This window comes from Phyllosticta citribraziliensis (assembly GCF_038025025.1).
Source record: "Phyllosticta citribraziliensis strain CPC 17464 chromosome Unknown J3D65scaffold_7, whole genome shotgun sequence".
NCBI classification, from domain to species: domain Eukaryota; kingdom Fungi; phylum Ascomycota; class Dothideomycetes; order Botryosphaeriales; family Phyllostictaceae; genus Phyllosticta; species Phyllosticta citribraziliensis.
This window is the reverse complement of record NW_027117344.1, coordinates 2,080,545-2,098,206: the sequence shown is the minus strand read 5'-3', so window position 1 is coordinate 2,098,206 and position 17,662 is coordinate 2,080,545. Positions and strand designations below refer to the sequence as shown.

Below are 17,662 nucleotides of genomic sequence, written 5' to 3'. Positions count from 1 at the left end.
TTTTATCCGTCCTTTGCGGAGATATGATCGAAAATCCGATGTCGTGGCGTGCATTTCCGCGCTACGGTTCCTCCCATTGGCTGACTGGACGGTGGATCGGAAGCTCCGCTCTCCCCGTGCCACCAAGGGAGTAGACTGCACCGAATCCCCGCTTCCGCCCTCTCGCCATCCCATCTCTAGGTGTTTATCTGTGGGACTTTGAAAAGAATGGCCTTCGCTACCAGCTCACGACCAAACAGCCCATCCGGAACCGAAGAGACCCAAACGTTTGGCAAACATGGCCTCGCCGACACCGGACCACCACAGCGTATTTAAAACTGGAGAGCCAATGAAGGAAACACGCGATCTAGACAATATTAGTTTGGACTCTGCCACACTACCAGCTGCCACAAGCGATGCGGCTGTACCCCAGGAGGAAGCATTCAAGATGCCAAGTCATGAGGCGATACAAGACGTCGAGGATATCCCACCCGAGGCGCCTCCTCCAATCCACTCAGCTTTTGGGCCCAGGACCAAGGCCCTCATCATTGTGTTTGCTGCTTTCGGAAGTGTCTTCTCTCCTCTTAGCAGTCAAATTTACCTGCCCACTCTAAGCAATCTGGCAACTCAATTTCATGTCTCAGTCTCGGATATAAATCTGACTGTAACGAGCTACATGATCCTGCAGGGTATTGCACCCATGTTCTTTGGCGACCTGGCAGATCAAATGGGTCGCCGACCGACATATATTGCCTGCTTCATCGTCTACTTTTTTGCCAACCTCGGACTGGCTTTGCAACGCGACTACGCGGCCTTGCTCGTACTACGGGCGCTTCAGAGTAGCGGTAGCAGTGGAACAATCGCTTTAGGTAACGGCGTCGTGGCTGATATCACGACCAGTGCTGAGCGCGGGTCCTACATTGCATGGGTTCAACTAGGCACCCAATTAGGACCTGCACTGGGGCCAACGCTTGGTGGTATCCTTGCCCAATTCCTGGGTTGGCCTTCCATCTTTTGGTTTCTCCTCATCGGTGGTGGCATTTACCTTGTGCTATACACCATTCTGATCCCAGAGACAAGCAGGAACATTGTGGGAGATGGCTCCTTGCCGTCTCAGCGTTGGAATAGGTCTTTGTTGAACGTTCTCGAAGATCGAAAACAGAGACCAAACAATCTGTCCAGAACCTCATCGCGAGAGGTAGCGCTCACGAGGAGCGTTCATCTTGCGAAGTCTCACAAATTGCGTCTCCCAAACCCACTAAAAGCGCTCCGCGTCATTGTCGAGAAGGACGTCAGCCTGGTCCTCTTCTCATTGTCTTTGATGATGACTGGATTCTTCTGCCTCATCGTTCCAATGCCCGACCTCTTTGCGCAAAAGTACTCCTTCAACGAACTTCAAATAGGCCTTTGCTACATTCCCTTCAGCGCTGGCTCAATGATAGGCAGTATCCTATGCGGGCGCTTCCTCGACTACAACTTTCGCCGCGTGGCGCGCGCCCGAGGTTTTGCAATCGACCGCAAGCGCGCAGCTGACTTGCGCAACTTTCCCATCGAAATGGCACGCCTGCAAGTTGTGATGGGACCGCTTCTTATCGGGGCTGCCTCCGTGCTTGTCTGGGGATGGGTGCTCTTGCAAAAGACTACTCTTGCAGCGCCGCTAGTTGTTCTTTTCGTCGGCGGCTTCATGCTTAGTGGCGCCATGAGCATGCTCAACAGCCTTTTGGTCGACCTGTATCCAGCCTCTCCTGCGACGGCAACGGCAGCGCTCAACCTCTGCCGTTGCAGTATGGGAGCCGTGGGGACAGCCGTGATTGACTACATCATTGCGGCCTGGGGCCTCGGTTGGACATATACTTTCTTGGGCTTGTTGATGGCATGTACGGCACCCATGCTGTGGTGCGTCATGAAATGGGGTCCGCAGTGGAGGGAAGAAAGATTCCTAAGACTAGAGCGACAGGCGCAGACTAAGAGGAATAGGAAAGACCAGAAAAGCGCTGATCAAGAAAAGATGAAGTCGAGAGTTGTGACAAGTCTGGCATTAGGGAAAGAGTTGTCTGCTGCCTGAGCATACAAAGTCGTCGGCTCCCTCAACTGCTGCCGCAGAAGATGGCCATCGATCAAGAAGCATAGCAACAGTGCGATACTGGACAATAGAAGACGTGGCACACATTGGTCACATGACTGCTCTCTGGCCCGGCATACTCTTCCATCCTTCTAGAGAGCCTGAGTTCTCCTCGTCACTGTCTCGGTTGGGAGCTTGAATGCTTCCAGTCCGCGCTCAGGTGGTGGCACAACTCATGACGTGGCAAAGATTGTTTCAACAAATCAAAACTCTACGATTACTACTCTTTGGCAATAGTACTTGTCGGTCCAGTATGAACAGTTTTCAAACCCATCCCGCTCTACAGCAACTCACAGTGGTATCAAGGAAAGACGCGCCGTCCCGCTATACAATCCGACCTGCGTGAAGGTCTCAAAAAACAAATCAAGCCGCCCCAAGCTTTCGCCCCTCCTTCTAAACCCTGAACCTCGCGGTATTGTCGAGAACCAACTGGCCCACCCTGTCCCTAAAAGTGTCCTCCAGCAAGCGAGGCCCAAAGGTCGAAAACTCCAAGAGCTGCTTTCCTTCAGGAGTCCACTTTGGCCACTCAAATCTGTTAGGGGCAGTGTTGGGATCCAAGTCGGTCGCAAAGGAGACATAGTACGCGCGCGTCGCAGCCGCAATGTCAGGCTTGAGGCCAAAAAAGTTGACCAGGAGGTCGCTTCCATGGAACGTACCGAGAATCGGCGTGCCCTTGAAGTACGTATTGAGATACGACCACGTCGCCGGCAGCTGCGGCGCCGCAAAGTCGAGGTACGCGCGTCGGGTGATGGTGAATGTGAGGTCGCCGAGAATTGCGGCCAGCCGCTTGAACTCAGGGCGAATCTCGTTAAAGAAGCCGGAGTCAAAGGGGGAGCCGGCGATGGGGTTGTCGGGATACAAGTCGACCAAGTCGCTGATCAGCTTACTGTCAGCGTTCAAAAAGTACGTCGCAAGGTAGTCCTCCAGGTCCATCGTGGTCGTAACGTTGTACTGCACGATACTGAAAAGGGTGCCTTCGTCCTCTTGGTCTCCGATGATGATGGGCACCCTGGCCACTTTCCCAGCAAGACCAGGAACTTCCGGTGATTGAGGAAAGAAGTTGTCACCTGGATCCGGACGTGGGAGATAGGAGAGGTCCAGAGAAGAGTAATCGAAAAGGCCTGGGACCGAGTTGAAGGCTGTCAGAAGCTCCTTGTAAGGGAGCCTCCTTAAGCACTCGAGAGTGTTTCTCTTGCCTCTGCAACCTGAATTCCGGACAACGGTGTCGTAGATGCGCTGCGGCTTGACCGAGTCGATGTCGTTGGCTGGGACCACGGAGCCAGAGTTCATGATCGCGGCGCGGAAAAGGGGTGACCCTTTGTAAGTGATATCGCCCCCGTTAATAATCGTCTGGTCGTAAACGGAAATCGCCCCTGCTGACTCTCCCCAAATAGTGACACGGTCTTTGTCTCCCCCGAAGGCTTCGATGTTGTCGGCGACCCACTCGAGGGCCAGGCGTTGGTCTCGGAGTCCGAGGTTGCTGCTGCCGTCTTTCTTGATCTCTTTGCCGCCCAGAAACCCGAAGCCACCGACACGGTAATTGGCCGCCACGTAAACGACTGGTTTGCCAATCTTCACGGCTTCTTCGATGACGCCATCCCCGGAGTAAAGTTGGTTCGACCCGAGCAGGAAGCCTCCTCCAAAGATGTAAAACACGACTGGAAGTTTGTCTCCGGGCTTGGTACCGACAGGTCTTTGTACATTCAGCGTCAAACAATCCTCACTTGCTCCCTCGAGCCTCTGGAATAGGGGCCCGTTCGTGATATTGGCCAGAGTCTCTCCAACAAAATTGTTGGGATCTAAGCGAAGCAGGAACTGCGGGCAGCCTACTGCAGGCAGTGGACCAGATTGGAGCTTTCCAAAGTTTCCGGCGTAAGGCTGAGGGGGTTTCAAGCGCAGCTGCCCTACTGGAGGTTTTGCGAACGGAATAGCCTTGAAAGACTCCACGCCTTTCTTGACGAAGGCAGTGACGGTTCCGGATTCGATTTCGACCGATGGTCCATCGCCAAACTGTGCCAAAGCGAAGGAGGTGCATGCGGCAGATGCGAAGAGGAGTTTTTGGAAAAACATGATGAGACGGCTTGGCCAGCTTCAAACAACAGACTGCAGCAAGCGAAACTGGAAACAAAGTACCCCGCCATTTTATAAGGGCTCGAAGTTGCTGCCTGCGAGATCGTTCCTGATGTTTTGGTGGACCCCTGACAAAAAGTCTCCCAGGATCGTTTGGCAAACCCTGCTGCTAAGATGCCTGGCTCAGGCTTCAATTCGCAGACGATTGAGGCAAAGAAATCACGGGGCCTCGTAGAGATTTCGATATACGGTGGGGGTGCCCTGCTAGTTCCCGTCCTAGACGTACACAAGGGGTGCGTTGTGGTTGATGAGCCTCGGCAGTGCCCATTGTCAAGATGCATGCTAAGCACATGCGATTAGAAACCTGCCTAGAACAGTAAGCCCGGAGAAGCTTACCGGGCCGAAAAACTTTCCAGACTTGGTTTTAAAATCGTGGCATACGCAATGAACTGCGAGCAGATGGGGAGCATTCGTCCACTGCAGCAGGCAACTGACAAGAAGCATTCAAGCTTCGGTGAAGAACAGCAACAGGGAGCATTCGAGCTCCCGTCCGCGAAAGCCCAAAGATGTTTGTGTCACGACTACTGCTACTAGGCCTGCTCCTCGTTTTTTCATAATTGCGGTTTGGGCAACTGAAAGAGGAAGAGGTCCCGACGTGGATATCACTTCTCCACGAAAACTCAAGAAGACGGGAGAGGGGGCGATTGCGTGCAAGAGAGGGGTCTTTCGAAGGGCTAGGCGGCCGAGAACCAACATCTTGATGTTTTCGAGGCCTTAGCATGGATATGCCGACATTTATCTTCGCCCAGCGCTCGGTATCAACCTGGGTTCTCGCATTACGAAACGGCCATTCGGAGCATTCCACATACCGAGGCAAACATGTTGGAATTTAGCTTAGAGAACTTCAAGCTTCTCTTGCGAGATTAGGCTGGCAAGAACACGTCCTGCATGAGCGTTGATGACGACAAGTCGCCAAACCCGTAAGCGGCTAGCGAGCCGCCATGTGCAGGATGTCCCTGACTACAAGCGTGAGAAGAGTTCCAAGAGGCGGGCCGAGCAATATCGCCCCCCCGCTCCCACTTGAAACCGTTAACTGTTTCCGTCTTCTACTTTGTTTTCCTGACCCAAAGCAGAAAGTCCCAAGACCTCCAAACTCTGAATCGGAATGGTCGTCTGACATCTCACTGGCGGCACGCTGCTGGGATGAACACGATGTGTTTATGACGCGGCCTTGTCGTACAATTGGACCGCTCATCGGTCAACTTGTTTCCTTTTCGCAAATGCGCGGTGGTTACTGATCCTGTGGCGGTATCGCAACCTCCGTCCCTGACCCGTCATCAACTTGCTTGGCAAACAGCTACACACCGGCCCGCGCATAAAAACTTGTTGATCACGATATCCTGCCGTCGAGAGGGGAAGATGCCCTACGATATTGCGCAAACTCTTGAAGGTTCTACATTGTCGGGTCGTTCACATCCTAAACTGTGCTAGCCTGCGTTAGACCCGAGGCTGTCTTGTCTGCGACGACCAAGCGTGGCAAAAGTGGTGGAACACGCACAAAAGGCAGGATGCCAGTGGGACGCATTCAAACTCCAAGTACCGTGTCAGGCGACACCAGAAGCCTAAGTCACTTCTGACGCGCGGTATCAGGGAGCATTCGAGATTCAACTGTGGAAGCAACATATTGGTGCCTTACAAGATTTTCACCCAGCCTCGATCTTCGACAGTCGTATCGCACTTAGGCTGCAGTTTCTGGGACGGGCCATGGGACTCTCCATTCATTTCAAGCCACGCACAAGACCTCTCGATCTCCTGATGTACAGAAGAAAGATAGGCCCCGATGATGAATAGATAGACGCGCCACAGACGCGGGACCTGGGGACGGAATGACCGACATTGATAGCGACCCCGCGTTTGATCACAGGTGAAAGACTTCAGTCGCATTTCTACCTGCAGGTGTTTGGCAAAGTAAAGAGGAGGTGAGCACGAGCTAGAGGCGATGCAAGATGCAGGGATACGTTTGACGCGCGTTGACCATGCAGGTGGCAGAGAAGGTGCAACGAGTCATGTCAATCACATCATCGGGCCTGGCAATGGTGAGCTGCTTCTCCTGCTACAACAAAACAACGCCGTACATCGCCTTTGCGCATCCTGTCATTGATCCTGAATGGCCATTACGCAGAAGAAAGACCACCAATCCAAACCATTTTCGACCTTGAGGATCAGGAAAATGGAGCGGACTGGCAAAAATTCTGAGAAAAAGCAATCCGTCCACTGTGGTAGCACTGAGCGACCTGTCCGGGAGCATTCCTTCGCTTCAGCTCTGAACTGGCCCCTTGTGCGCCCATGGCCTTGCAGACCCACTTTCACTCAATGCGGTCGCTGTGGGCGGCCGATTGACCACCACCCGGGGCACAGACCGGAGGCTAGTCGAAGAAATCGTTCGTTGTTGCCAGTTGCCACGCAAGATGAGCGCCATCGACTTTGAAAATTGATCAGACTGGCAATCTGTTCCGACGTGCGAGCCCGTATTTATCCTGCAGTCTCTGCGTTCATCCTTCTCCCCACCCCGTGCCATTGCGTTATTCTTTCTTCCTCTATCGCAACTGCGCTTCGCCATGATGGGCTTGACCGACGAGAAGTTCAAGGAACCTGGCGTCAAAGAGTCGCCGTCCTTCGATCAAGAGGGCCAATCGACAGATACTGCCAGTCATGACGCCTCGCAATTATACGTTGACTGGACAGAGGCGGAGGAGAAAAGGCTTGTTCGCAAGATCGACCTGGTCCTTATGCCGATTCTCATTCTTCCCTTTATGGCTCTTCAGTTAGACCGGGGTAACATGTATGTTTACCTACCAAGACTCGACTGTTCGGCGCTCACAACCTTCAGTGGAAACGCTCAAACAGACAACTTCCTCGTCAGTGAATAATGCCACAGCGTGTTGCAATCGCTGACGCCTAGTAGCAAGATGTTGGCATTACGCAGTACCAGTTCAACATTGGACAACAGCTCTTGTCCGCTGGCATTGTTATCCTAGAGGTACATCCACCTTCCCAAAACGGTAGCTCCATTGGTCAGGCTAACTTGTGCAGATCCCAAGCAGTACGCCCCCTTCGTGACCAATCACGCCATTCTCGATCTTCCTACTAAACCTGGCAGACTTGGTACTTTATCGGGTTGGCCCGAGGGCATGGATAAGCCTACAGATCTTCGCATGGGGGCTCGTGGCAACGTTTCAAGCCTTCCAGAAGGGCCTTGGCGCATACATGGCTACACGACTGCTCCTCGGGTAAGTGTCACTGGCGAGAAGCATTCGAACGATGTATCTGACAAAAGCCAGGCTGATGGAGGCTGGCTTCATCCCTGCCTCCCTATATGCGATTACTACATGGTACAAGAGTAGTGAGATGAGTGTTCGTTTTGCACTGTTCTTCTTTGGCAACTACATTGCTCAAGCATGCTCTGGTCTCATTGCATACGGCGTTTTGCACATGAGGGGCGTCGCTGGCTTGGCTGGATGGCAGTGGCTTTTCATCGTATGTTCATCTTTTCAATTCGATTGAATGGCTCGCTGACTGTTCGTAGATTGAGGGTCTCTTCACGATCTGCGCTGGCTTCTTGTATCTGGCCTTTTATCCAAAAGACCGCGATGACCCGCGTCCATTTACGGGGATCAAGTATTTTACTGCGCGCGAGCAGCACATTCTTTCCACGCGCGTCGTCATCGACGATCCGACCAAGGCTCCCAGCAGCAAGAGAAAGACCATTTCTATGCAGGAACTCAAGGAGAGCGTAAGTATCAACAAAGACTTTTTCGTAGTGCCAAAAAACTGACCATACTCCCAGTTGAGCGACTGGACGCTGTATCCCCACGTCCTGCTCACGATTTGCGCGCTAGCACCAACATCTGTCTTCACGTCATATGGGCCTAAACTCATCATGAGCTGGGGATACGAGCGGCTCTCCTCCAACGCTCTCTTCTCCATCGGCCTCTGGATCCAAGTCTTCACAGCCATGGTCTGGGGCTTCTGGGCCGACAAGGGCAAGATCCGCGGCATCCCCGTCGTTGCCGCGTTGCTTCTCTGGTGGGCCTTTACCCTTGGATGCCGGCTGGCGGCGACGAGTACCAACCATACCACGCGCCTGGCCATGATTATCATGTCGCTGAGCTTCAGCATCATTTGGCATCCGCTCAACTCGTCTTGGTTGGCGATCAACGCGCGCAGTCCGGCCGATCGCAGCATCAAGATGGCTTGCATTGTGATGTCCGCTAACCTGGCCGGCATCGTTGGATCTCAGCTCTTCCAATCGAGTGATGCGCCAAAGTACATTACTGGGTGGACAGTTGTGGTCGTGTTGAACTCTTTGGCGTTGTCTTTTGGTCTGTTGGCAAATGCCCAGTACAGGTTTCTCAATCTGCGGGGAAGGAACAATGGTGAGAACGGAGAAAGAGCGTTCTTTACGTGAAGGGATATAGACGAACGGATGATGACGAGATACCCCGTTAGGAGGCTGAGATGGTTTTCTGCCTCACAAAAGTTTGGATTTGAATGTTGCTTGTAATATCGCTTCATAGATGGCAGAAGGCACCTGAGTCCTTTGGCTTCGAAATATCTCAAAGCATCCTATTGATCACCTGTTGAAAGTTTGAATGCTCCTTATGCGCGATCATCCCATTATAATGTGTGCTTGCAGCGCCAGGCAGCGTGGAGTGACTACGGCTCCAGAATTTCTAAATTCTTTGGTAGACAGACCCAGAACGATCAGCGCCAGGCCGGCCAAACTGAATGTGAGTATACACATAGAGTCGGCAAATGATAGAATACGGGAATGGATTCAACCGGCAATCTATCCAGATACCTATTGTATTCCAGCTTCACTGAGACTGTTAGCATTTTGATTCCCCTTTGCATCATGCAAATTTTCATGAACCAACCCTTATAAAGAGATCTAATCTAGACAGACAGCGGTTACCAAACACCAAACATGAAGTCTCCATCGACGCCAGAACTTTTCTCCCCGTCATTTAGAGCATGAGGTTGTGTGAAGGGGCCGTGAAAGGGGATGTCACGGTTCCTCGGCGGCACCAATTCTTCTGGTTGCAGCGATGAAAGAGCAGGATCACTTCGTGCTAATTCTGAGAGCTCGATTGGCTGCATTACATTTCGTCGCTTAGGCGGAAGGGTGTCGATTCGGCCGGGAGGCTTTTCATGACTGGTAGGAATATCAGCAATTTGAGTCTGAATGCTCAAGGAAAGACGCGGGCCAACCGATGAGCACCTCCTCCAGACGGTCTACTGCGTAGGACGGCCCAGAAGTCTGTTTACCCTCAGTCGTTAGCGAAAGAATTTCGCAGTCAAACGAGAAGCATCCGTCTGCGTCGCCATGGGAGGGGACTACCAACAGCTTGCCGGTTGCCACTGCTACGGCTATTGCTAGCGTAGACAGCTACTTGAACAGCGGTGGGTGCGACCCAAACAATACCAGGGCATTGAACAAGGAAAAGCCGTTCAGGTCCGCATTCCAGTCCACCACCATGCTCTCACTGTGGCTAGTATGGAGATACCATTTCCAATGCTCCAAACCGGTAAGGTGACGTCGCGAAATGGCGGCTTACCTTCGAAACCATCCAGCTTTGACCGTACCCATTGGACGTACGGCTTGTCGTCTTTTAGCACATAGTACGCAAGGCTCAGTGGCATCAGCCATGCCAGCGCGGTGTCCTGGGTGTGCGCAAAGTTTTCGAGCAGAAACTCGAATGATCGGCATATTTCGAGCGCGGGTTGCTTCAGTGTCCGCGCTTGGCCAGGAAGGAGCAGTGGCGTAGGTGTGGTCTCGTGGAGAATTCTTCGCGTCAGTTCCGCATATTCGTCAGAGGATGAGTTCGATGTTGCAGCAGGTGAGTGATTACTGGGACTTGGGATCGGCTCCGAGGGACAAAGATCTCCCAAGAAACGCAACAGCCATAGGAGGACTGCGTTGTACAGACAAATTTCGTTGGCCTGGATGAACCTTTTGTAGCGCAGCACCGTCTCTAGGCCTTGTGGAACCTCTGTCGGGCCTCCTGGATCAACGATTGCCGGTACAGCGTGGGCAGCATCTGGATTCCGGGTCTCCCACTCCCACCGCCATTTGAAGAGTTCCTGCAAATGTTGTCGGGTCTGAGCAAGCAATACCGCCCTTAGAGCTCTGGCATCCGAATGCTCCTTGAGCGCAGCTTCATCCTCAAGCAAACCTGGGACGTAGGAAAGTATATCGAGCAGGCGGCTCGACGGTGATCGCGCTTCGGGGGTGAGCGCCCATGGGATAGTCTGCCACTTTTCTTCTTCGAGAAAAGTTCGTTTGTGTTCAAGCATGGCCTTGGATATCAAAATGTCGCGCGCAGCTTCGAAGGCTCCGAGGAAAGGCTGCTTCTGAAATCTCTCTGGTCCGCACAGCAACACGAGCTTTTTCAGACCCTCGTGGTGGCCAAAATCAGAGCTTTGATGCACGGAGAACTGTCGGCTCAGGTCAGTCTGTTTTTCAGGTCAGAATGAATCCCTTGACATACAGTGTACATCAGGATGATCATGACCGGGATGATGCATCTCAACGCCCTTTCCTGGTCCAAGTTTGAGAGGTCCTTGATCAGAATCTGCAACGAACGGCCATATTCGCTGAAGCTTCGATCTTGGAGTTGTTTTTGGCGCTTCGAATTGCCCAAGAAACCCAACGCTAAGGCCTTGCTGGCTGCTTCGGAAACTTCGTCTACACGCCCTTGAGCAGCCATTTGGAGCCATGGTCGACCAAAGCTGCTGTACACTAGATTTGAAAAGGTAAACGAGAAGGCAATGTTGTTTTGAAAAGCTGAGAGATTCAGCTCTTGCGGTACCGACGAGGGAAGATTTATCGTGAATCCTTTCGGCGTCTTGGCCACAGATGTGGATTTAGCGGTATTCGATTGTGATTTGCGCTTTTGTCTAAAGGTGCCGGCAGGAATGATTGTCAAGTCAGTAGATTCGGAAGAAGTCTCTCGGCTCGGCCTCGAAGAGCGTGAAGGTCCAGGGTTCTGGAACAAGAAACGAATTGTCTTCTTGTAGCCCTGGCACACATATCCGGCCCTCTCACATCGAAAACACGTGGGCTTGCGCTCATCTGCAGTTGTCATTGCTTTGGCCTTTCAGTTTTCCGGGCAAACAACGGGGCCTACCGCATTTGACGTGCCTTCTGCGGCATGTATGGCAGCCTTTGCTCCGTCCCGGGACTCCCACCATCGCGACGATGAGATGATTCAGGATTTGCTTGTGAAATGTTTAGGCCCTCGGGTACTCCCTTTAACCTGATTATGGAACGAGTCTGCAACACAGAGGCAAATTCTTCAACAGGGGCAACTTTGCATTCGGCTATCCAACGTCAGCCTTGTCGGAAGGGCCGCGAGATGGGGGCCAAGGTCGATGATTCAGCTGCTCTTGCATGTCTCATCAGTCAAAGCTTGGGAACGCGGAGCGGGGTTTTCAGGTATAATTGGCGCTTCGATTGTACCACCGCTAAGTCAGACAGTCTGGCCCTTGCTCAGAGCTGATTCGATGACGTCTGGGGAGCTTCCTGGGCCGTTGTTGCCTTCCTTCATGGCACATGGTATGGAAGCCGGGATTGGGATACGCTGACGCGTCGCGTAACATATGCACCAAAAAGCCTTGCTGAGCTGGACCCCGAGCCGATGATACAAAGCCCAGGGATCGGGGTTGGCGATACGCTGTCTCGTTCGCAGCATATGCCTGTTGTATATGACTGCCTGGGCGCCTTGACAAGATGAGGTTCAACACAGCTGGGGACCTTCATAACAACCATGAGCGAGACATACGACGGACGTCAGAGTGTAGGGTCTCGAATAGGAGCAAAATAATTGCATAATGAAACATGAGTTGATTGCTTGGGCGATTGTTGCGATTGTTTAGGAGCCCAGGTCCGGAAAGACCACCGATTGTCATCCGCGGTAGCTCTCTTATCGATACAGCGGACATTTTTCGAAAGCCTGGGTGGAGAGCTAACAACAATACATCTAACCACCACTTCGCCCAAATCTGCCACAGCATGACGGTCGACACAGCCTCTACAGCGCCAGCGTTGTCTTTTCCTCCCGACATCTTCGCTGCCCTCTCGCCCGCACCATTCCTCCTCGCACACCTTTCCTCATCCAAACAACCACTCCTCCGACCAAATGGCCGTACTACCTCGACATTTCGCGCCCCAGGCCTCAATTCGAGCTCCCTGACCCACTGCTCCGGCAGCGCCGTCGTACGCCTCGGCGACACGGCCGTGGTCTGCGGCGTCCGCGGCGAGCTGCTTCTGCAACGCGACGTGCCCAACCCACCCGACACGGACGCCGACCCAGCGCGCACGCTCAGCGCCGACGACGAGGCCAACGACACTACCACCGAAGATGAAGATGACAGAGAAGAGCTGGAGCGATTGGGTCTGCTGGTGCCAAACGTCGAGCTGGCAACGGGCGCAACGCCGACCATCGTCCCCGGCCAGCCGCCCAGCGCCCCTGCCCAAGTCCTGACTTCTCGACTCCTCGGCCTGCTGCACTCGACACGCCTGGTGCGTGCGCGCGACCTGCGCGTCACATACACGCCGCCTGCGACCAACGATGACGCCGACGACGATGGCGAGAACAAGAGGGAGGTCGTCGCGTACTGGACCCTGTACATCGACATTGTGTTCATGTCGCTCGACGGCAACGCGCTGGACGCTGCTTGGGGAGCCATGTTGGCTGCGCTGAGGGACACAGTGCTGCCGCGTGCCTGGTGGGACTACGACTCGCAAATGGTCCTGTGTGACGACCAACGCGAGAAGGCAAGGAAACTACGCTTGAGGGGCAGCCCCGTGGCGAGCAGTTTCGCGATTTTCGCTGCCACGACGAAGCAGGGATCGAGGGGCCAGGATTTTGAGGTCCTGGGATTGGAGGGCTTGACGGGACAGGAAAACATATCGAGAGCAGAGGATGACGAGGACGACAACAGGGCCTGGGTGTTGGCTGACCCGGACGCGTTCGAGGAAGCGAATTGTCGCGAGGTGGTGACGGTTGTGGTTGACAAGGCCGACGACAGATTTGTCGTGCGCCGGGTGGAAAAGCATGGCGGCGCAGTCGTCGGACGGGACCTACTCAAGAGCATTGTGAAGAGATCTGAGGACAGATGGGCAGAGTGGAGCGAGGCGCTTGGAGATGAGGGCAGATGAGGTCGTCATGGCTCGAAGGAAGCGTACAAGATCTACTGAGACAAGATGTCTACAACACATCGGCGCCCCCTGGCGGCGGGCTTTTCGTGTTGAGAAGGCTCTAGTCCCCCACAAAAGACCAATTACAGCGCAGCATAGCTGCCCTGTTGTATTTACCTCATCCTCAGCTGGTCAACCGGACGAGTCGAGAGGCCCACGTTCCGGAGAAGCTCACGCGAATGGGGGCCGTAGGCCAGACAGCTTAGCCTGCCTCGATAAAACCGGCGAGCTATAAATTAACTAGTCTACACCACACCTTCCAGGACTTGAATGATTGCGTCTTTACCATTACAACGATGATGAGGAGAGACGCTGCCTATATTGCAGCTAGCCGCAGTAAAGCGTCGTGGATACAAGACGAACAATGTGACAGAAAGAAAACGCTCGAGAGCAAGCGGAAAGAAAAGAGAGTGGTTATACAACAACGAAGCCAACGACAGAAGTGTCGACGAATCAAGGGTATCCAACAGATAGGTAAGCTCCAACCAGCACGCAGTCCACGTCATCCACTGCCGCGACAAACAGAAACATCAAATGGCGTAATTCTCCGTGTGCAAAAATATCTCGGCAACCTCACCATCTCTCCATACACGCCCCTGCAACCTCGCCACCGTCTCCGCAACATCGACCCGCAAGCCCGGGGGCCCGCACACGAAGACACACGTCCGCCTACCCCAATCGCGCGCCCATTGCCGCAGCATGTACGGCAGGTCTGGGCGGCCGTACTCGGTACTCCAGTTGCCGCCGGCATGCGCGGCCTTGACGGCTGCTGGCAGGAACGCAAAGCGCATCAGGTTCTTCTGGAACTCGGTGGGCGTGGACGGGAAGCCGAAGTCGAAGGCTCCGTGGTTGGCCGGGTGCAAGGCGGTAGGGGAGAAGGCGGAAGGGTTGGTCGTCATGGCGTGCGAGATGTCGATGGAGAGGTTGCGGGAGCGCCGCTTTTCGAAGAGGGAGCGCGTTGGTTGTGGGGCGGGGAGGGTGGAGGGCGAGGGCGAAGGTTGTGTTGGTGCTGGAGGAGGAGGAGGAGGAGGAGGAGGAGGAGGAGGAGGAGGAGGCGTCGTGTTGGTGCTGCTGTTGGGAGAATCGCCATTCAAGGGCCGCAGGTGTGCTTGAGGGAGCGCAGAGATGGCGTCTTCGTTTTCGCGCCGCAACTCCTTTTCGCGCTCCGCGTCGCCCTGCGCCTCGTCTTGGATCAACGCCGACTGCCGCTTGAACGTGCTGATGCCCGAGATGCGCTTGTCGGCAATGTCGTTGAATGCCGCGTCGACCTTGTCGTGGAAAAAGGTGCTGACGGGCCGCGTGGGGCTCGTTGCGCTGACTACCTGCCCTGTCCGCGCCAGACGCTTTGCTGCCGTGATGAAGAATCGACATTGCACGGTGTCCGGCGGCGCAAATTCCCGGCATATCCGCAACTCTTCTTTGAACCATTCCATGGTCTCGGGCCGCTTGAGCGCCCAGATGACTTTGACTGACTTGGTGACGGCTTTTCCGTCGCGCATACGCTTGATGAGGTCGAGGAGGTGGGATACTACTGCTGTGACGCCGCTGCCGCCGGCGATGAGGACCACGTCGTCAAATGCCTCGAGGCGTCTCTGCAATCCGCCGTACGGCCCGTCGACGAACGCTCTGTACGTCTGCCATGGGCCTTCTTGGATGGCGCTACGAAGCACCTTTTGCGTAAACCCTCCAAACGGCCGAAATACGAGCACCATGTCCTTGTAGTCAGGTCCATAGGTCGAAGGAAAGTCCTTACTGCAAAGCGAAGCGATTGTAAACGGATGATTTTCAAACACAGAAATTCCAGGCATGCGTAGGTACACATATTGTCCCGGGCGCCACTTTTTCAGCGTGGGAATCGTGACTTTGATGGCATTTTCCGGCAGAATTGTCACCGCCGCCTCATCACCGATCAACCAGGAAACTTTGAATGGATTGGTCCAGTTGAGGTAGAACAAGACGCGCACGACATATGACGTGAGCCAAATTGCCAGGGTTGAGTAGAGGTAATGCCATGACGTCAGGTAATTGTTGCAGTGCCAAAAGAGCATGGCGAAAAATAGTATCGACACGGGGACGTGTACGGTGACGAAAAGCTCGTACATCCAGGCGCGAAGGTGCGGAATAGAGTGTACACAGAGAAAGATGAGAGGTACAAGCGAGGCAATTCCTGTTCAGCAAATCAGCACAAGTCAAAAAGGGCCTCGAAAGCAATCTCACCAGTTCCGTAAGGATAGAAACTCTCGCCCCGGAGCAAAGCCTTGTAAAATTGCATTCCTCCATCGTCCCATACTGGAGTGACGTAAAAGGGTACCGTGTGGACCAAGCTGAGGAAAAGCATGAGATATGCGCCCCAGCGATGCAGGACGTTGAGTCTCTCGTGTCCAATTCCAGTGAGTAGGGATACGACGTTGGCCTTCATGCTCAGTGCAATAATCCACGGCAGCAGTGCAATCGCCATCATACCGGACCGGATTGCGACTGGCGGGGAACCGTATCTGATACTTCCCCAGTATAGCGGCTGAGGGACAAAGGTGTAGAGGACGACCAGGAGCAGAGCAGCGGCAATGACGCAAGAAATAGCCAGCGATGGAAACATCAGAGGCCTCCAACCTTTGCGGAGGTTGATTTGCGGGGTCGGGCGATAAAAAATCCACCTGGCAAATGCGATGATGGCGTTTAAAGGTTTGAATGAAGAGACTGACGACTCTATCGGGGCAGGCTGGGGCAGTTCTCCATGTCGAGGGAAAAACTTGGCGGCCGACTTGTCAGTCTTCAACACCGACAGCTCGTAGTCCGTATCGGGTGATGTGGTGATGGAGCTAGTTAATACTTCTTCCTGATGGAGCGCGGTCCGCGTCTTGTCCGTGAAGTAATGGTATGATCGCATGAGTGATGCGAAAACCACAAGTATTATACAAAAATAAACCACCGCAAGCGCATATTTCCCACTCTTGTTCCATGGATCAACCGTATTGGCTTCGATAAGTCCTGCGGGGCTCGTGCTGTTGTATGGTACGTTGATGCGTTTGGCGAGTTGCGACATTGTGTCTGATATTCCGCTACCGATTAACGCGGCCGCAGCCTCGAGCTGTCCCAGAGTACTGTCTGCGTCATTTTCCCGGCTGTCGGGTAGCGCTGGCATCGTGGTTGCTGTCTCCCACTCCCCAGATCGATCGCTTTGCGGAATCCAGCTTGAGTTTTGAATTTGGTATGGCTTTTAGCAAGTCAAAGAGCCGATTATGTCGAGATTACAACAATCACTTGCTCGGGATGGCACGGCGGTGTCGTCGAATTTGAACGTGGAGCGGTGAATTATCCCGGTACCTCGGCTCCAGTCGAAATGATCCGTGTGATGGTTGTACAAATCCGACTCTTTCAGCTTATGCTCACTTGATACTCTCAGCGGTCCCGAGGTGCGTGGAGCAGAACCATGGCGATGACGAGGATGGGAGGCGAGGGCAACAACGGATATAGAACGAGCGACGGTGAGATGGAGAGCGGCGGCACAAAGACACAAGGAAAAGTGATACAGCAGTCGCGATGGGTGGCGTCGTCACATATAGTGGCCCCAGCTGGAGTGGAGAAGCCATGCATGCAAGGGTCCAGTCCTCCGGGCTCGAAGCGTGGGTTGTCTATGCGCGGCACGCTCACAATGTGTCAGTTTGCTCCATGCTCACGGGCACACGGCATCAAGCCAACCGAGTACCGGCTGAGCCGCTCTATGCTGTGATGAAATTGCAAAGCTCCACTTCTCGGTCGTGGTTGTCAAATCTGAGAGTCTGTCATGCCGCAGAGATTGCGTCGATTTTGGCGGCAGAATGCATGTCTTTGTTGGCTGTGCGCCGGTAGCAGATCACCAGCAGGCCGTAAGCAAAAGATGCTTCCTTGACCACATGCAGCCGTCCCCGGGATATAGGGCCTATCCGCAGCAAGGCCGTTCAAAGCGGCCGACCGTGTAACTTGTTGAACCACTGGTCCTGTCTCGTCGACCACCCCACCTTCTTCAGTCTCGCACTGCCCCAACCCGTAAGATGGCACACGCATGTGAGTCGAAAGAGGTCACATGTCGAGGCTGGAGTGGCAATGACGAGATTTGCCAATGGAGAGAGGCGTCGACTTATCAAGAGTGGTCAAGCAGGTTCCCGACGCTGTAAAGGTCGGTCAAGCAATCAGATGCGGAGAAGCGATTCTCTGCGGAGGTCAACGACCCAGAGAGGACAAGGCGACGG

General features: G+C 53.9%; 6 protein-coding genes across 6 annotated transcripts; 3 read left to right on the top strand and 3 right to left on the bottom strand.

The window, feature by feature from the left end:
- The first annotated feature begins 30 nt into the window (after positions 1-30).
- J3D65DRAFT_419093 (major facilitator superfamily domain-containing protein) lies at positions 31-2,395 on the top strand. Its single transcript, XM_066796082.1, has one exon. It carries the CDS (start codon positions 278-280, stop codon positions 2,042-2,044), a length of 1,767 nt encoding a protein of 588 aa, XP_066654869.1. The 5' UTR covers positions 31-277; the 3' UTR covers positions 2,045-2,395.
- J3D65DRAFT_591221 (putative extracellular lipase) lies at positions 2,348-4,186 on the bottom strand. The gene has a single exon (XM_066797796.1). It carries the CDS (start codon positions 4,169-4,171, stop codon positions 2,495-2,497), a length of 1,677 nt encoding a protein of 558 aa, XP_066654868.1. The 5' UTR covers positions 4,172-4,186; the 3' UTR covers positions 2,348-2,494.
- Positions 4,187-6,590: 2,404 nt separating this feature from the next.
- Positions 6,591-8,731, top strand: J3D65DRAFT_419087 (alternative sulfate transporter). The gene is made up of 8 exons (XM_066796081.1): positions 6,591-7,013; positions 7,062-7,089; positions 7,137-7,211; positions 7,265-7,274; positions 7,332-7,461; positions 7,513-7,708; positions 7,758-7,964; positions 8,019-8,731. The coding sequence occupies exons 1-8, from the start codon at positions 6,790-6,792 to the stop codon at positions 8,637-8,639; spliced, it is 1,491 nt and encodes a 496-aa protein (XP_066654867.1). The 5' UTR covers positions 6,591-6,789; the 3' UTR covers positions 8,640-8,731.
- Positions 8,728-11,624, bottom strand: J3D65DRAFT_628629 (uncharacterized protein). The gene is made up of 5 exons (XM_066800653.1): positions 11,362-11,624; positions 10,723-11,306; positions 9,790-10,669; positions 9,443-9,491; positions 8,728-9,386 (listed from the first exon to the last, which is right to left on the bottom strand). The coding sequence occupies exons 1-5, from the start codon at positions 11,423-11,425 to the stop codon at positions 9,143-9,145; spliced, it is 1,821 nt and encodes a 606-aa protein (XP_066654866.1). The 5' UTR covers positions 11,426-11,624; the 3' UTR covers positions 8,728-9,142.
- Positions 11,625-11,832: 208 nt separating this feature from the next.
- J3D65DRAFT_628621 (exoribonuclease family protein) lies at positions 11,833-13,722 on the top strand. Its single transcript, XM_066800652.1, has one exon. It carries the CDS (start codon positions 12,246-12,248, stop codon positions 13,392-13,394), a length of 1,149 nt encoding a protein of 382 aa, XP_066654865.1. The 5' UTR covers positions 11,833-12,245; the 3' UTR covers positions 13,395-13,722.
- On the bottom strand, positions 13,586-16,950 carry J3D65DRAFT_628620 (ferric reductase NAD binding domain-containing protein). The gene is made up of 2 exons (XM_066800651.1): positions 15,651-16,950; positions 13,586-15,600 (listed from the first exon to the last, which is right to left on the bottom strand). The coding sequence occupies exons 1-2, from the start codon at positions 16,573-16,575 to the stop codon at positions 13,964-13,966; spliced, it is 2,562 nt and encodes an 853-aa protein (XP_066654864.1). The 5' UTR covers positions 16,576-16,950; the 3' UTR covers positions 13,586-13,963.
- Positions 16,951-17,662: the final 712 nt, after the last annotated feature.